Source organism: Armigeres subalbatus, chromosome 3, assembly GCF_024139115.2.
Source record: "Armigeres subalbatus isolate Guangzhou_Male chromosome 3, GZ_Asu_2, whole genome shotgun sequence".
In the NCBI taxonomy this organism is placed as follows: Eukaryota; Metazoa; Arthropoda; class Insecta; order Diptera; family Culicidae; genus Armigeres; species Armigeres subalbatus.
This window is the reverse complement of record NC_085141.1, coordinates 209,585,083-209,604,299: the sequence shown is the minus strand read 5'-3', so window position 1 is coordinate 209,604,299 and position 19,217 is coordinate 209,585,083. Positions and strand designations below refer to the sequence as shown.

The window sequence follows — 19,217 nt, the reverse complement described above, 5'->3', positions numbered from 1 at the left end:
AGAGGAAGAGTGTATCCTCAATTTGCAATAATAAAAATACAAGCAGCCATATTGAATTTAGCCGCCATCTTGGATTTCTTTTTGAAAACCATTTTTCCGCCAAGTTCGCAACCACCGATTTTGAATATTAATACATCGATGGAAAGCTTAGCTTATATTGTGCATTCTGTCCGAAAATCTCAGGTGTATGTTTTTTCTATCAAAAGTTATGTATGATTTCCCAAATTATTTTTTGAAGAGCCATCTGACCAACGAACATTATTTTTATGGTTAATATGGTAATACGACGTCAGTTCCTTGATTTCATACACTATTCTAAGCCAAATATGTTTCAAAAATCAAAAGCATATCAATAACAGTATTTTATTTGAAGGGCTCAAAAGTTTTGAGCATAACGGAGCCGTATTCAAGTTATTGTATTAAATAATTTAAGAATTTTTGTATTGGTAAATCGTACATAACTTTTGATAGAAAAAACATACACCTGAGATTTTCGGACACAATACACAATATAAGCAAAGTTTTCATCGATGTATTAATATTCAAAATCGGTGGTTGTGAACTTGGCGGAAAAATTGTTTTTAAAAAGAAATCCAAGATGGCGGCCAAATTCAATATGGCTGCTTGAATTTTTATTATTGCAAATTGAGGATACACTCTTCCTCTTTCCAACGATATGCTGATCTCTATGATCGGTTGAGAAATGTTGGAGTTATGACAGTTTTGGTGAGTCAAGAATATACAAAAATCGAGGGGTCCATAAAAATGATTTCGTGTATAACTAACGAGGGGTTTATAATTCTGATGAATTTAACTCGGATCCTCAATATACTCGCCGAAAGCTTTCGAAAGAATATAAAATTAGGCATTTTTAAGAACCTCGTGCAAATAGTGGCCCGGTTTCAGCGAGAATTACTCAGCTTTTAGCACCAAAATTGTTAGTTGGGTAGTTATCGACCAATCAGTTTGCTTTCTTCAATAAGCAAACTGTTTAAAAGATTACTTCATATGGAATGATGGGTCATATAAATGACAATTCCATTTTTGCTGATGAGCAATTTGGTTTTTGCCATGAGCATTCAACCAATCATCACGCCCCTAGAATGTTTCTTTTAATTCGTGAATTGAATTAACTTTATTTACGAGATTTAACGGCCCTAGGCCGGTTCATCTTGAAACTTTTAATTCGTTTATTTTAAAGCTCATTCCCGCAATTCAGCTTTACAGAGCCACTATCTTGCTTATTATTTTGACAATAACTTTTTAAACAATATTTTTTATACGGTAACGTGTTTTCGACAAAGTGCCGATATTTTTCTCTGGCCTGCATTCTGAGAACATTAATCTTTTTGTTTCACTTTCGGTTTGCCTTGATCGCCGTCGTTTATTTGTCACCTCATTGAAATCGGATGATGTGTTTGATGTATTGTCCTCAATGTCTGTCCAGTCGCTATCGAACGTTGGACAACCCAGTGAAAATGGTTGTTGATAGTAATCCGATGGCCACAAGAAGGCAAGGTGCGCAGCGAGCAAGCTAGATCGATCAGGTGGAAGACGTTTTGCGTCCTCTCCATAGACTGTGTGGTGGGTATCGTGCATCCCGTATTCCCGGAAATATCGGAGCATGCAAGGCAATTGGTTATTGTCATATTGTGTTTGTGTAACGAGGTGCAATTGTCAATAACAAAGTCAGTTGGTGACAAAGGGTATATTGTTAGGCGCTGCTCGATTATTGCTTCTCTTAATGTTTCTGCCTTTAAGAAATAATCATTAAAATAGAAACTCTAAATATTTATTTTTACTTTCTCTATTTGTAGGTGACGACGAAGCCGAAGAAGCCAACTTTACCTCGTTTGTAAGAAAGCATAAAGAAATACAGAAAGCCGCACAGAACAAATAAATAATCAATAAAACCCACAGTTGATTTAACATTTACTAAAATGTAAATTTTGTATAATTTTTATTGAGACATTCAACATCAAACATGAAAAACTAGAGAAACAATCATCACAAACCATAATTCACGAAAATTGAATTTTTGTGACAGGATACACCTTTAATGACTTCCCGAACCGCTCGATGTCAGTAATGTAGTTCCGCTGTTCATCGTCCGTAGTCAGATACTGTATAATGAATTCCCTGTCTAAATCCTCGGTTTCAGCTTCATCGTCCTTGTCCACTTTGTCATCGCCGCATAGAATCGACTTCTCACTGCAACCTACGACCTGCACGGAGAGCTTCCTTCGGTGTCGATTGTCGAACAGCAATCGATTGTAGAAGTCGAGAATGTTCTGTTTACCCAACCGTTCGATGTGCTCCATTTCAAGCTTGTTTCGGTTGAAGATGTACTCTTCGGTTGTAATTTCGGCCCAGTTACGATCCACTTCGTTCTTCAATTCGGTATCGACTATCTGTTTGCGTTTAAGCAGTGAGCTCTTCACCAACTGGAAATCCTCCTCGGGCATGTCCCTCAAGATGTGAACGAATCTGCCGTTGAAGTCTTCGATTCTCTCGTCTATATGTTGGTAGGAGAATTTGTCCTCTTGCGAGTGGATCGTTACCGAGTACCCCAATATGCCAAAGTTATCCCGAATGGTCACGGACACGTCATACCCCAGTTGCTCCTTTGTACGAAGTATGTCGAACAACGGCTCTTCGATGAGCATTACCAACAATTCGAGTTCAGCGTTGATCGCTGGCGTTACCGGTCCAGCCTGGTAGAATGTGGTCGTTACGGTGTTCGCATCGTTTTGGCGGAAGGACTTCACCGTTAGGTAGTTGTTTCCGAGTGGTATTTCTCGGGCTCGTGTTTCTATGTGTGATTTCTACAAATTTAAGAGAGATAAAACAGATTATTAGCATTTTAAAACCAGGAATTACAATCTAGACCTACGTTGAGAATTTCACCCGTGGCAAGGTTTGTCTGAACTTTCGTCATCACATCTAATGCATCTTTTTTTCTTGTGTTTCCCTGTATCAACGATTGGATAGTAACTTGTTCAAAGTACCTCGTGGAGAATGTACTGAGATCATCAATAGTTAAGTTTTTCAACATATTGAACCGCTCCAAAACGCTCCAGAAAGTCTCCTGCACCACCTTTAACCGGACGTCCCTGAATATAATCAAATTCTTTTAATCTGAAATAAAGCTGAAGTATTAAAATTGTGTTACCTGCTCAGTTTGCTAGCTTTTATGATCTCATTGTAATATGCCTTAGCCAGCTTCTTTTTGATTACGTCAAACACTTCGGAGTTGATGTTTTGCTTGAAATCTCGCATGGCTCTGGTTATTTCGTCGACTATAATTGGTAATTTTTCGTTGTAGCCATCCACCTACAAAGCATAATTTATATATCTTTTATAAGGTTTTACAAGCAAGTTAATACTCCAAGCACCTTCAAAACGATGCCCTTCTCTGCGGCATAGACTTCGTAATTCAATCCTCCAACTGTCGCCGGATAGAGGTCCTCAGCAATTTTGAACTTCAGCATGGAAGTATACAAGCTCGTCAGTGTAGCACTGCAAGAAGAAAGTATTTGATATTTATTAAGCGACCGATATCTTCAAGAACCTTGTCTTTAGTTCTATAACGTACCTCTCCGGATCTTGCATTGGCAATGGTGAAATGAAGTAAAAGTACATGAGTGACATGGGCAAATTGAATTTACTGTCCTGTCGGTACCAAAGCTCGCAGTGTTTGGTCTCCATTATTTTTTCCGGAAACGTTGGAATCACTGCACCATCCTGCTGAGTCGCAAAGATGGTAAAATTCGAGCTAATGTACTGGTTGGGTTCTTGGAGTTTCAATTCGGGCATCGTGCTGGCATTATTCCAGAGGTCCTTCCATTCCTGTGGCATGTCTGAAAATCGGAGGCATACAGTCGTTTGCTTCCACGCTGATTACTGTTAGTACTAACCTTTTTCAGTATATTCCGTGCCAAACCATTTCTCTTTCTTGTCATAGACGATGCCATTGTACGGTTTCGAGGACGATATCATAATGTTGAAGTTGGGCTGGTTAAGGTTGTCGATAACTTTACGAATTTCATCTGCATCGTAACGATAATAGAGCTCCGAGCCAGTGATGATATCCTTGGACGGGTAGTATCGCATATTGACTACCAATTCTTCCACATTGTCGCTGGCCTCTTTTTCCTTTCTAAAGCGAAAGGAGGTGTCTTCTATCAACTTCAGCTCATCGAATAACCGTTCAACTGGTCCTGTTTCATTTAGCAGTCGCATGTACGAGAAGATCGCTTTCAGGATCTCATCTACGTTTTCTAAACCTTTATCCGTCATAGTCACGGAAACAGCGAATAGTGTGAATAGAGAATTTTTCTCAAACCCATAGCTGGCTCCTGTTTGTACATCAAGTGCGAGTGTTCTGAAACAAAACGGATTAAGATGTTACACGTTATCATCTATATTGTTAACATACGAATGGAATTTCGAACGAAAGCTGATATGAATTCACGTTTATGTCAGCAAAATTGTGAAATAAATAAGTAAGGTACACTGGGGTAAGTATCAGGTATCAGGTATCAGAACGTCGGCTCCAGGGCACGTTCACCTCAATTTGGGAGATTTGTGCCATCGCCTTAACAGCCTTTTTTCATCACACACCTGACGGAAAAGGAAGTGAACAAAAGGAAAGGAATGTGGATGGGAGAACAAAGGGAATGTTTGGAAAAGGGCCCTTGAAGAGGGCATACAACGCATAAGCGTACAAGAGCTTATAGCTCCTTACCACAACAGGTTATGAACAACAAAATACTCTGAAGGTCCAGGTTTCACTAAGTCAATTTCACTAAGTAAGTGTTTACCAAATATTTGGAAGCGCAATTGTGCATAGACTGGGCAGTTACATATTAGATGATAAGAAGTTCCATAATCGGATTCACAACTATCACAAACAGATGATTCAACGCGTTGAATATTTGCCATGTGATAGTTCAGTCGGCAGTGACCTGTCAAGGCCTTGACTAAGACACTGCAATTCTGTTTAGACAGATTAGCTAAATAGCTTGCTACTACCGGAGATGGCTCCCGGATGTACAATTTTGTTTGATGACATGAATCCAGACTACTCCAATGCCATTTGTGCTGAGTGACAGCTCAAGAGTTGATCAAAAGCTTCACCCAACACTTGGATATTGGAATAGCTGGCTCAGGACCAATAAAGTCATGCGATGCTCCATTACGAGCTAACTCATCAGCCAATTCGTTTCCAGCTATGGAAGAATGGCCAGGTACCCATATAAGGTGTAAGTAGGTGTAAGGGTGTAAGTATTTACTGAATTCAGTTCCTCAATTTGAGTTCGACATGCGATTACTAACTTCGACCTTGAGTTGGCCGAGGCGAGAGCTTTAATAGCTGCTTGGCTATCTGAACAGAAGTATATTACTTTGCCCATAATGCGTTGCTGCAGTGCAGATTGCACTCCACACATGATGGCAAATATTTCCGCTTGAAAGACAGTGCAGTGTGTACCCAGTGAGTGTGACTGTTCCAATCTCAGCTCACGCGAATAGACGCCTGCACCTGCTCTACCTTCGAGGAGGGAGCCGTCAGTGTAACAAACAATGCTGTCCGACATACTTCTCTCCAAATAGCCAGATGTCCACTCATCCCGCGAGGGGAATTGTGTTGAAAATGTCCTATAAGGAAAACTACTAACGAGTGAGATCACTTGGGTCAAGGACAGTTTCGTCCCAATTAACCATAAGCGGTAACAACGAAGTGTGTGTAGAACTGCGGTTTACAGGATTCTCTTCCATAAAACCGAGAACCCATAGTCGGTAAGCACAAGAAAATGCTTCTTGTTTGAGATGTATGTGTAGTGGGGCCACGTCGAAGAGAACTTCGAGAGCAGCCGTGGGAGTTGAAGAGAACGCACCAGTCATTGCCATTAGGCACATCCTTTGAAGATGGCCTAATTTAGACTGAATTGTCCTCACTTCCCCCTTTGCCACCACACAATACATCCATAAGCCAAAATTGGTCGTACAACTGTTGTGTAAATCCATTTGATATATTTGGGTTTAAGACCCCAAGTTTTACCAAAGGTTCGTCGGCATTGGCCGAAAGCCATACAAGCCTTTTGATTCTGAACTCAATGTTAGGAGTCCAGGAAAGCTTTGAATCCAAAATTAGACCCACATACTTTACTTGATCAGTTACATTGATTTCAGAACCAAAAAGATGTAATGGACGAATACCATTACGATTACGTTTTTCCGTGAAAAGAACAATAGATGTTTTATTCGGATTGACCGAAAGGCCATATTGGCGACACCAACTTTCAACTACCTGAAGAGCATTTTGCATCAGGTCGAATAAGGTAGTAATGCACAATACCCACTATCAATGTAAGATAGCCGTCGGCAAATCAATAGGTAGGAAAACCGCCATTATTGAGTAACCTCAATAGCGTATCTGCAACGAGATTCCACAAAAGTGGAGATAATACTCCCCTTGAGGGCATCCGCAGACACTTAATTTCCTAATCGATGCTTGACGTAATGTCGAGTAGAGATGTCGGTTTTAAGCATCTGGTGAATCCATTTGGTAATAATATTAGGTAGCCCATGACAACGTGCGGCTTCCAATATTGCATCGAAAGACACGTTGTCGAAAGCACCTTCAATATCTAAGAAAGCACCCAAGCATTGTTAACATACGAATGGAATTTCGAACGAAAGCTGATATGAATTCACGTTTATGTCAGCAAAATTGTGAAATAAATAAGTAAGGTACACTGGGGTAAGTAGGTATACTGGTCAACTTTGAGGCTTTAGATCTCGGTTGCCCGTGAACAGGTTTTGCTGAAAATGTGACCAGTTGTAACTTAAATTTTATTTTTTATTTATTGATTGACTGTTGATTCGACATTACCGTGACCTGCCCTAATTCCGCGCATTGCCTAATACCGTGGATTTTATCCAAATTGATGAATATAGAGGTACTGTCTGTCATACACATCACATTATTTGGTGAAATACACAAATATATATCAGAAAATGTTAGCAAATTATTATTGCGGGTATTTGTGACGTAAATAAGGCGCTAAAAAATAAATGTGAAAATGTATGGCTCGACCAGCCAAAATTTACATCCGCTTAGCAAAACGCTTAAAATTATGGTTATATTTCCAAGTCTTGTAACTTGATTTTTAAATGATATTTACTTCCAATATCTCATTGAGCCAAGTTTTACAGCTATAAAAAATGAGCTGGGTACTGAAATGGTATTTAATTTTTTTTGTTTTTGCAGGTTTATTGATAAAAACAATTGTCGCGGTATTAGGCCATCTTCTTCGCCAGTAGTGCCTAATACCGTGACTAGGCTATACCGTGAAGTTGATACTCAGAAAAATAAAGCGTAACCATCATATTGAATACATAGACCACTAGACAATATCGTATAGGTATTGAAACATTCATATTAAATATCTACGACATTTTATGCGTAGGATTACTAGGGAAGCATCATTCAGATGAATTACATATTGCAATATGTATTATTCCAATACTTCCTCGAAGAAAAACTTCTGTTGGAAGACTTGAAGATGGTATACATCTAATGAACATACAAATCTTCTTAATTGTGTCGTTCAGCACATACGAATACAATATCATTTATGCGATATTTACCACAGACTATAGACGTAAATATTTTTCCCGTGCAGTTTCCTTTAGAAATGAAGGTAGAGTATTTTTCATCTGAATACAAATCCTCCCATTGTCTTCAAATCTACTTAAACACTCGATTTGATATCATCTATCTAAAACCTAAAGAAATATGTAGTAATTTTTTTGAAAAAATAATAAACGCTTTTAAACCGTCAATATTGAGAAATTGCTAACTTCCCGAGGAAATGATTCTTTTCCCAGTAGGTATCTGTGTAAAATAGTAAATTTTTATGACGTTTTTTAGTATGTATGACCTAATAATTTAATTGAAATTTGTATATGATTCAATTATTTACACATTTTATTGTAAATGTGCGCTTAAGCTCATCATTTGAGCTTGTTTGATAGGGTACGGTATTAGGCAATTTTCTGCGCGTTATTTGGAATCTTCTTAGGAATGTACGCGGTATTAGGATATTCATAAGTCAAATGTCGAATACTATTTTCTTCATTTTTTTATGAGTTGAAGTACAAAACATATTTTTCCCTTCAATTGTATTTAATATTGATTAAAGTGACATAGTTTTCAAGGGTGATTGTTACAAATTGAATTTTATATAGCGACTTTATTGTAAACAAGTCCTTAACCCCACGGTAATAGGGCATGTCACGGTATATAAATTCACAATTATTCTTATGCACAGATTTGTTACACTTACAGCTGCGATTAATGCTGTGGCTTATTTAGAAAATTGATAGTTCATTGGCGAGATAGTTCACAAGGGAGAAACATATTTAAAAAAAACTCAATTCAACTTAGATGCTTATGCTAATTTTATCACAGATATGCTTATGGGAAAATGTCCAGTATTAATGGATTAGCAGACGATTCACACGATATTCTAAATCTTGCTGAAACTTTCTCTACAAAACAATTTATTGTTTACACTTCCGCTATTTGGTGGAGGTCTTCAGTTGAAAACCAGGGATTTAGATTTAACATCATCTTCAAAAGCTTATTTTGTTTCACTTGTAGTCGTCTAAGATGCGATAGGGCACATTGTTGCCACACCGGGCAACCATAAGTGAGAACAGGTCTGAACACACAATTGTAGAGAAGGAGCTTGTTGGATAACTGGAGGACGCTCTTCGGTGGATCAGCGAGTAAAGCGAGCGTGATAAACCGTGGATTTTTTAAATTGTTCGATTGATGTGCTTGTCTAAAGTAGTTTTCTGTCCAGAGTAAGTCCAAGGTAATTTACTTCTTCATTCCAAGGGACGTTGTTCCCATTGATGGCGATTTCATCTGAAGGAAAGTATCTCGGTGAGCGCTTTCAACTGAAGAAAATAGCTTGGGTTTTAGAAGCATTGATTTTGATTCGCCACTTCTGCTGAAATTCTTGGAGTTTATCCTGAGCATGCTGAAGTTTACAGGTGATGGTTTGGGGTTCCTCGTCGGTAGAAAGGTAAGCAGTATCGTCGGCGAAGGTACCTCCGTCTACCATTAGCACGTCACTGGTGAATATATTGTAGAGTGTGGGGCTCAGCACAGAACCCTGAGGAACGCCGCAAGGTATTTTGTGGGACTCCGACTTGCAGCCATTGACATACACGGCGAAAGTTCTATCAAGAAGGAATGATTTCACTAGCTGCACTATGTACAGAGGGCAGTTAGCTTTGTGTAGTTTGAAAATTATCGCTTCTTGCCAAACAGAATCATACGCCTTTTCCACGTCCAATAAAATCATGCCAGTAGATTTTTTTGTGTTGAACCCTTGTTTCACAAGTTTTGTAATACGGGAAAGCTGATGATTTGTTGAGTGGCCAGTCTTGAATCCGAATTGTTCATTGGGGATCACAGGGTTGACTTCTAGATGACGTTCCAAGCGGTTGAGGATCAGTCGCTCAAGAATCTTACTCAAACTGCTCAAAAGACTAATCGGGCGGTAGTTTGTAGGAAGAGTGACGTCTTTGTTGGATTTTGGGATAGCTATTACTTTTCCGTGTTTCCATTTGTCGGGGAAATACATTAGTTTGATGCACGCATTGACAAGTTTCGTTAGGTAGACCAGTCCTTTACGAGGTAGCCTTTTCAGCTTGACGTTCCGAATTCCATCCTGTCCTGGTGCTTTCCTTCCTTTCAATCGATGTATGATTTTCTTGACTTCGCTGGGTTTTGTGTATGTAGCAGGGTCGATGTTGATGGTATTATTGTTCACGAGGTCTTCCATCGAGCGCCGACCTCAAGAGTTGTTTCGGGATCACTAACCAGTTGATTGTTGTGTGCTCGTGCAAAACTTTCCGCCAGAGCATTTGCCTTTTCTGTGTCGGTAACAACCAGTCGATTATCGTTACGAAGAGGGGGTTGGTATTTGATTTTATTTCGAAGATTTTTGCTAATTTTCCAGAACCTAGAACTGCCGTTTGTTAAATTGTGGATGGTGGTTCCAAAGTTTTTGAATTTGTGTGTCTACGATTCTTTTCAGTAATGGATCTTTTGAACGACAAAACTGTCTTCGTCGCAAATTCCTTAATCGAATAATAAGTTTCGTTTGATCAGGGAGCTGATATTTATGTTTATGTTTATTGTATAGATTCATCTGACATTTAGTGGTCTTAATGAATATAGTAAATTTTAAACAAGTATACATTAAACGATTACAATCTTCTTAAAAAGGTGGTCAATGGTAAGTTAAAATCAAATATCCTATAAATGCTGTTAAAAGCAGCCGCAGCAGCACGGAAGGGTTCATTCTGCCATACATTCGATTACGTGGAGAAAGGTGCAAGAAATCTCGTTGACGCATTGTTCGTTCCGGAGCATAAATATTTAATCTCATGAGAAGTTCCGGAGAGTCAATTTCACCAGTCGCGATTTTGGCCACGAAGGCAACTTGCGATCTATTCCTTCTCATTTGAAGAGTGTCAATACCAAGTAGTCTACATCGATCCTCATATGCGGGAAGATGAGATCCCTCCATGGTAGGTGCCGAAGTGCATAACGCACGAATCTACGCTGCACGGTTTCTAGCCTTGAGATCCAGACGCTATGATAAGGGTCCCAAACTACATTTTGCCAAAATCCAGGGCTCCAAACAACTATTTGCGAGGAGTAACGATTTCGACAGGAACTGCATCGTTCTCGGCGGTAGTAGTTTTTAGTAGTTTTTCCGTTGGGAGACATGCGTGTATAGCTATCCGGAAAGTGTATGAAAAATTTTGAAGACTCGTATTCGCGAAATAGTACTCTACCCGCCTTGTTCATTCGATTACACTTCCAATAACTATGTCTGGAATTAAGGTCGCCAATACCAAAGAATGGTTCCGTGAGACCGGTAAGGCACCGCAAATCTCGATGAAACTTGTTGAGAATAGTTGAGCTCGCAGATCCGAGAAAATAAGCGGCAATCAGATGGACTGGAGTGGACGCGGTGTAGCCAGTGATCTGTATAGCCTCGATAGCACTGGTGTTTAGTCCGACAGCTTGGGAAAATTTGATACCTTTACGCACGAAAATTGCAACGCCACCGCCTCGAGTTGCTATCGTAGTGGAACGGTCTAAACGGACGCACGTGTAGTTTTGATGATATATTGACATGTGTGGGCGTAACCATGTTTCCGTAACAATAGCTACATCAATATTACGATTATCCAATACATTGAAAAATTCACCTTCTTTGTTGCGACTGTTCCAATTAAGTATGTTTAGGCTGGTGGTATTATCCAATGTAAACATACTTTATCATCAGCTCCGACAGAGCGAGGAATTGTGATGCTTTCGATTTGCGTGTGGCGAGACGTGAAAAGAGCTCGTTAGCTAAATTCAGGAACTCGGAGAGCGAGAAAAGTTCCGAGTCGTTGGTTCTAACGTCACCTCCTGTCGCAGCAGCCGCAGCTCCAACAAAGCAATCGTTTTTCTTAGTGGCTTCGGCAAACGTTATATTCGGGGATACGAATGTAGATCGTGGGCAGCAGGGACTATGTCCAAGGGCTTGACGATCCCTCCCCAGGCCATCTGCGAGTTGTGGCGCCTACCAAGGATGTGGTGGGGTTTGACAGTGGGCCCTGTTAAACCTCTTTAAAAAGCTGCATGTATCCGCAAGTTGGCTCCGCCAAAGCGACCGTGTGCCGCTCAAAGCGCACAAGCCCAAGTCCTGGTGTTAGGTGGGACGCTAAACAGCCCTGACACGACGGCCCTCCGACGAGGCCCAATTGCGCAGGCCCAATAAGACGCCTTTAGAAACAATGATTACGAACGAAATAGAAGATAATACGACTCGATACAATCGGCAACGACCTAGGTGACGAATAAAGGATCACGATTGGAAGCTTGGAACATGGAACTGTAAGTCACCAGGCTTCGCGGGTTGCGACAGAATAATCTACGATGAATTACATTCCCGCAACTTCGACGTCGTAGCGCTGCAGGAAAGCTGCTGGACAGAACAGAAAGTGTGGAAAAACGGGCATCGAGCGGCTACCTTTTACCAAAGCTGTGGCACCACCAACGAGCTGGGAACCGGCTTCATAGTGCCAGGAAAGATGCGCCAACGCGTGATTGGGTGGCAGCCAATCAACGCAAGGATGTGCAAGCTGAGGATAAAAGGCCGGTTCTTCAACTATAGCATCATCAACGTGCACTGTCCACACGAAGGGAGATCCAACGACGAGAAAGAGACGTTCTATGCGCAGCTGGAGCAGACATATGATGGATGCCCACTGCGGGACGTCAAAATCGTCATCGGTGACATGAACGCTCAAGTAGGAAGGGAGGAAATGTATAGACCGGTCATCGGACCGGATAGTCTGCATACCGTATCGAACGACAACGGTAAACGATGCATAAATTTTGCAGCCTCCCGCGGAATGGTAGTCCGAAGCACTTTCTTCCCCCGCAAGAATATCCACAAGGCCACATGGAAATCACCTAATCAAGTAACGGAAAACCAAATCGACCACGTTCTAATCGACGGTAAATTCTTCTCCGACATCACGAACGTCCGCACTTACCGCAGTGCGAATATTGAATCCGACCACTACCTCGTTGCAGTATGCCTGCGCTCAAAACTCTCGACGGTGATCAACACGCGTCGGAGTCGTCCGCCGCGGCTAAACATTGGGCGGCTACAAGACGGTAGGCTAGCCCAAGACTACGCACAACTGCTGGCACTGGCACTTCTAACAGAAGAGCAGCTAGGCGCAGCATCTCTTGAAGATGGCTGGAGAGATATTCGATCCGCCATTGGAAGCACCGCAACCGCTGCACTAGGCACGGTGGCTCCGGATCAGAGAAACGATTGGTATGACGGCGAATGTGAGCAGTTAGTTGAGGAGAAGAATGCAGCATGGGCGAGATTGCTGCAACACCGCACGAGGGCGAACGAGGCACGATACAAACGGGCGCGGAACAGACAAAACTCGATTTTCCGGAGGAAAAAGCGCCAGCAGGAAGATCGAGACCGTGAAAAGACGGAGGAACTGTACCGCGCTAATAACACACGAAAGTTCTATGAGAAGTTGAACCGTTCACGTAAGGGCAACGTGCCACAGCCCGATATATGTAAGGACATAAACGGGAACCTTCTTACAAACGAGCGTGCGGTGATCCAAAGGTGGCGGCAGCACTTCGAAGTGCACCTGAATGGCGATGTGGCAGACAACGGTGGCGGTATGATAATGAGCCTAGAAGCACGCGCGCAGAATATACGACTTCCGGCTCCGAATCTCCAGGAAATCCAAGAGGAGATCGGCCGGCTGAAAAACAACAAAACCCCTGGAGTTGAACAACTATCGGGAGAACTTTTTAAACACGGTGGTGAGGCACTGGCTAGAGCGCTGCACTGGGTGATTACCAAGGTTTGGGAGGATGAGGTTCTGCCGCAGGAGTGGATGGAAGGTGTCGTGTCCCATCTACAAAAAAGGCGATAAGCTGGATTGTAGCAACTACCGCGCAATCACATTGCTGAACGCCGCCTACAAGGTACTCTTCCAAATTGTATGCCGCCGACTATAACCAACTGTAAGAGAGTTCGTGGGGCAGTACCAGGCGGGATTTATGGCCATGCGTGAACGCTCTACCACAGATCAGCTGTTCGCCGTACGCCAGGTAATGCAGAAATGCCGCGATTACAACGTGTCCACACATCATCTAATTATCGAATTCAAAGCCGCATATGATACAATCGATCGAGACCAGCTATGGGAGCTAATGCACGAAAACGGATTTCCGGATAAACTGATACGGTTGATCAAGGCGACGATGATCGGGTGATGTGCGTAGTTCGACTTTCAGGGGCATTCTCGAGTCCCTTCGAAACGCGTAGAGGGTTACGGCAAGGTGATGGTCTTTCGTGTCTGCTATTCAACATCGCTTTGGAGGGAGTAATACGAAGGGCAGGGATTGACACGAGTGGTACGATTTTCACGAAGTCCGTCCAGTTATTTGGTTTCGCCGATGACATTGATATCATGGCACGTAACTTTGCGAGGATGGAGGAAGCCTACATCAGACTGAAAAGTGAAGCTAAACGGATTGGACTAGTCATCAACACGTCGAAGACGAAGTACATGACAGGAAGAGGCTCAAAAGAGGTCAATGTAAGCTACCCGCCACGAGTTGAAGAATTCGTGTACTTGAGCTCACTGGTGAACGCCGATAACGATACCAGCAGAGAAAATCGAAGACTTATAGTGGCTGGAAATCGTACGTACTTTGGACTTCGCAAAACGCTCCGATCGAAAAGAGTTCGTTGCCGTACCAAACTGACTATCTACAAAATGCTTATTAGACCGGTAGTTCTCTACGGACACGAGACCTGGACGATGCTCGTGGAGGACCAACGCGCACTGGGAGTTTTTGAAAGGAAAGTGTTGCGTGGGGTGCAAATGGCGGACGGTACGTGGAGGAGGCGAATGAACCACGAGTTGCATCTGCTGCTGGGAGAACCATCCATCGTTCACACCGCGAAAATCGGAAGACTGCGGTGGGCCGGGCACGTAGCCAGAATGTCGGACAGTAATCCGGTGAAAATGGTTCTCGACAATGATCCGACGGGAACAAGAAGGCGAGGTGCACAGCGGGCAAGGTGGATCGATCAGGTGGAGGACGATTTGCGGACCCTCCGCAGACTGCGTGGTTGGCAAAGTGCAGCCATGGACCGAGCTGAATGGAGAAGTCTTTTATGTGCAGCACAGGCCACTCCGGCCTTAGTCTGATAATAAATAAAATGTAGATCGAAAAGTGCGTCCAGTGGTGCTAGCCATTTGACTGCGCCGTGTAATCTGTTCCTTTTTAGTTGCAGTCTCGTCGATATGTTTTTTTCTTGCAGGACAGCCTTTGAAACTGGATGTATGGTTCTGACTACAGTTTGCGCACCGTATCTTCGATCGGGAAGATTGATCGTCGGGAGTTGAGCGTGACGGTATGCTGCAATCCTTCGTGAGATGTAACTCGCCGCACTTCGCACACCTGGCTTGCATATTGCGGTTCCGCATGCCGCGGCCAAACTGTTGGCATCGGAAGCACTGGACGATTTCTGCACTGTAGTTCTTCTTGTACATCCTTCAAGTCGAATGTCGGTAGGCCAGCTAGATATTTTCTTATCGGGATCTCATCGCTAGTGCTGTGTGTGAAAAACTTCACATCGTTTGATTTGAGAGCAGCAACAATTGTGTCGAACTTTGCCTTCTCGTTAATTTGCAGTCGGATTCCATCCCTTATGATCTTCTGCGAGTATTTTTTTTACCTACTTCTAATGAGGACATAAGCTTGTTGATGTCAATCACGTTCGAATTTTGCACAAATATTGGTGGGCAGTGAATCCGTGCAGTGGATTGTGGTGTTGCACCCGTTTCGTGCGAACTGGTGGGAACATTGCCAACATCCATCAGTGAGTCGTATGTGTTTACAGTTGGCACATTGGGAACTGCTACCAGTGTATTATTGACACTACTACAACCGGCCATCAGTTGGGATGCGAATTGATGTCTGCTATTTGTCGGATCCGGGTGCTGCACGGTGCAATCGCCCATTGAGTTGCTACGGCGTCTTTGCTGAGCATTTGCAGCTTGCAGGTTTCTCTCGATCATATCATTAATCGCTGGTTGAGTTGAGGTTATGCGAACCTCGCTTTTGTCATTATTTTTTTGCGGATCATTATGGTATGTGTCCATTGGTACCACTTTCCGAACTCGCGACGTTACACGAACCGACCGTGGTGCGTTTACCCAGAATTCACGGTTTTTAGGATTATATTTCGAGAAAAAAAAATAAAGCAAGTGTGTGTAAACAATCGTTCTAGCTAGCCTTGCTGACGTTTAGACGAGAACTCCTAACTTAAACTTTACCATACCTAAATTTTGACCTTAGGGTCTGTTCAAATATTACGTAACGCAATAGGGGGTGGGGGGTTGTTTGATTTTTGTTACGCTTTGTTACACAAAATATAGGGGGTGGGTGTCCTTCGAAATATTGTTACGCGTAACAAGTTATTTCCAAAGGGAAAAATATTTAAAAAAATTCAAAAAATATTCATTATCTTTGAAAAAGCATGAAATATACAAAAGATAATAATTTATTGCACCGTCCTTCAAATTCTACTAAAATTAGGATCTATTTAAAAAATATGGCATTTGTTACACTTACGCATAGGGGTGGGGGTGGTTTTGAAAATTGTTACGGATTGTTACGATAGGGGGGGGGGTTCCTAAAAACAACACGTTTCACGTTACGTAATATTTGAACAGGCCCTTATTGATTCACAGGGACAGGGTAAAAAAATATTGCGGTAATACAATTTTTTTTTTGTCTATTCCGAAGTGCGCTGCTGTCAAGAAAAAAGGAAAAGTCCCGATTTTATTTAGTGAAACATAGAGCAAATATTGGATAAATTTGCTATTTGTGGTGATAATCAAGTGGTAATAAAGTGTAAAAAGTAGTTTACGTACCTAATTTGTCGTATCATACACGATAAAGAGAAGAAACAGGTGATCCAAAAAGTAAGTAACAGTTTGCTTTTCGTCTGCTGCTTTCTTAGGCAATGCAATAATGGCAAGGATTTCATGTGTGCAAATTTGTTTCGGTGATTAATTCGTCAAATCTTGCTACTTTTACACAAACAACTTATTCAAATGAAAGCCTAGACTTGAAATTGTGTGATTGAATCAAATTTATGTTCATAAATAGTGTATGTTTGCTGGAAAACGCAAATATTGTTGAGGGTGCCAACAAATGTCGCACCCTGCCAAAGCCGTATTCTACCCTAATGGCTGTCTCAATTTTTATAATTGTAAATTGAGGACACACTCTTCATATTTCCAACGCACTCTGACAAATCTTCACGTCATATTTACCTGAAAACAAATGTGGTTCTCATCCACCATACTTTTCACGTAATAGTGAACTGAATGACATGTAACCTGAATAAAATTTAGTTCCCTTGAGTTACGTAATTTATCAGGTAAATCTGACTGGATCTTCCAGTACTAATGACGTGAAGCTTGAAAACAGTTACATATTTAATCAGGTGAACCTGGCATGATTTCTACGTACTGGTTACGTAAACTTTTAGTGAAAGCTACATGATATCAGGTAACCACGACATGGTTTGAAATGTATTGGAATAGTGATTTTGGAATGAATGCAAAACTGATGAGCAACTCTAGCATACTGGTTTCGTGTATTCAAACTCCACAGAAGGAAGTGGTTACCCTCCAATACATTTTTTGAACTAAATCTTTCACATGTTGTGCAATTGCAGATAAGTAATTTATGGGTGGCTAATACCCGGAATATTGAAAATTAACATTGGTTGTTCTAACTAATTATTCTTTTTACAATTGGGTATCAGTCATTCATTAATAACTTACCTGTTCCTAAGATAACTTGTTAAACTATATTTTCCCTCATAGCCAAGGAGATAGGACAGGTAATCTACTGGTTTCACCTCATAGTCCTGAAACAAACGTAAAGTTTTTATAATTATGCATATATGTACTCTATCCCGCTACTCACATCAATACTTGGAGGCAAACACCAAGTCACATCTAACCGGCAAATATTTGATTTGGGCTTTACGTAGTACACTTTGCTAAAGAAATCAGACTTAAATGCGTTCCCCTCATTATAGCTCGAAAAATCATCACCGGGTAAGTTATTATTCGGAATACCGGTGAAATATTTCACCGTTAACTGCTCCAACTCGTCCAGGCTCATTCTGGCCTGAACAGCGAAATGCATTCGATGTGCTGAGTAGTGCCGTTTCTGAAACTGATGCAGGATTGCGTGTAGTTCATCATCCGTTACGTTATCCTTCAGGGTACGCAAATTGCCCCAAGAGAATAAACTGCTCGGATGGTCCTCTCGACCCAGCGAGCCCAACAGCTGCTCCCGCATCGATGAAAAGCTATTGATGTTAGTTTGAAACTCTGATTCGACAGCATCTCTTTCGCGACAGATCGAATCTCTCTTTATAAGAGGGGAAGTGAAAAGGCTAGAAAAACGGTCCAGTGCACCACTTAAGTATTCTTCATCAATCTCAAAGTAGAAGGTCGTTTCTTCCAGATCAGTTATAGCGTTATCGAATCCTCCGCATTTCTGTGGGATTATTATCGAAAAAGTGATTAGTCATTGAATTCGAGAATCTAAGGCACAACTTACACTGATATAGGCGTCGTACTCATTTTCAGTAGGGTACTTTTTGCTACCCATGAAAATCATATGTTCCAGGAAATGAGCCAACCCTTGCACGGATCGTGGATCACTAAAGGAACCAACACCAATGCTTAGCGCGGCGGCTGCTAGCTTTTCACCTGCTTCATCTTCATCTGATTCGCTTTTTTCATCTTCATTCTCGCTGTCGCTTGTCTCCTCAGTAGCTGCGGATGTGACACTAACTGCATCGTCACTTTGGTCCTCTTCCCCAGCTGTGGCGTTACGCGTGGCTTGGTGTGGGCGTTCTGTGGGATCGGATATCAACAATGCATGCAAGCCGTTAGGTAAAACAAGAGATCTGCAAAAAATAATACAATAAAAAAATTAGATTATAATAATAAAGCAAATAAGACGAGTCAAATTCATAATGAAATCATTCAATGTCTTGGATTTTTTTCCGCAACGATTTTTAAAGGCCCGCACTGAGATGTCTAGCGGTTTCACAAATTTGTGCTAAAATTGAAATCAATCAGGGGTTGATCCTGGGGACAGTAGGGACTATGTCCAAGGGCTTGATTATTCCTTAACAGTTTTTGAGAGAAAAAATTTCTAGGGAAAAAAGAGGCCGATACAATTTTACTCAATCACTGAGTGGATGAAAGTTGGATACTAGATGTGCAGTCCACATAAACGCTCAGGTAGGAAGGGAGGAAATGTACAGACCGACCATCAGATAGTCTGCTTATCGAATCGAATAATATAAACTTTGCAGCCTCCTGTCGAATGGTAACCCATAGCGCTTTCTTTCCTGGAAAGGATATCCATAAGATCACATAACCAAGAAACAGAAAACCAAATTGGCCACTTTCTAACCGACGGGAAATTTTTATACCCGACATCACGAGCGTCCGCACTTCCTGCAGTTCAAATATAG

The 19,217-nt window shown here is 41.7% G+C and overlaps 2 protein-coding genes across 4 annotated transcripts in view; one reads left to right on the top strand and one right to left on the bottom strand.

Annotated features, from left to right (window-relative positions):
• The window catches only part of LOC134227943 (GPN-loop GTPase 1), a 28,028-nt gene extending 26,087 nt beyond the window's left edge, over positions 1-1,941 (top strand). The window contains exon 3 of the mRNA XM_062709656.1: positions 1,818-1,941. Within this exon, the coding sequence (XP_062565640.1) occupies positions 1,818-1,900 (83 nt within the window). The 3' untranslated portion in view covers positions 1,901-1,941. The remainder of the gene's footprint in view (positions 1-1,817) is intronic.
• LOC134227942 (nardilysin) overlaps positions 1,921-19,217 on the bottom strand; it is an 87,469-nt gene continuing 70,172 nt past the window's right edge. For all 3 annotated transcript variants that reach the window (XM_062709654.1, XM_062709653.1, XM_062709655.1), the window contains exons 3-11: positions 18,290-18,641; positions 17,645-18,226; positions 17,500-17,585; positions 3,918-4,384; positions 3,596-3,860; positions 3,396-3,519; positions 3,173-3,333; positions 2,894-3,113; positions 1,921-2,825 (exon numbers count right to left, since the gene is read on the bottom strand). In XM_062709654.1, the coding sequence (XP_062565638.1) occupies positions 2,022-2,825; positions 2,894-3,113; positions 3,173-3,333; positions 3,396-3,519; positions 3,596-3,860; positions 3,918-4,384; positions 17,500-17,585; positions 17,645-18,226; positions 18,290-18,641 (3,061 nt within the window). In that variant the 3' untranslated portion in view covers positions 1,921-2,021. The remainder of the gene's footprint in view (positions 2,826-2,893; positions 3,114-3,172; positions 3,334-3,395; positions 3,520-3,595; positions 3,861-3,917; positions 4,385-17,499; positions 17,586-17,644; positions 18,227-18,289; positions 18,642-19,217) is intronic.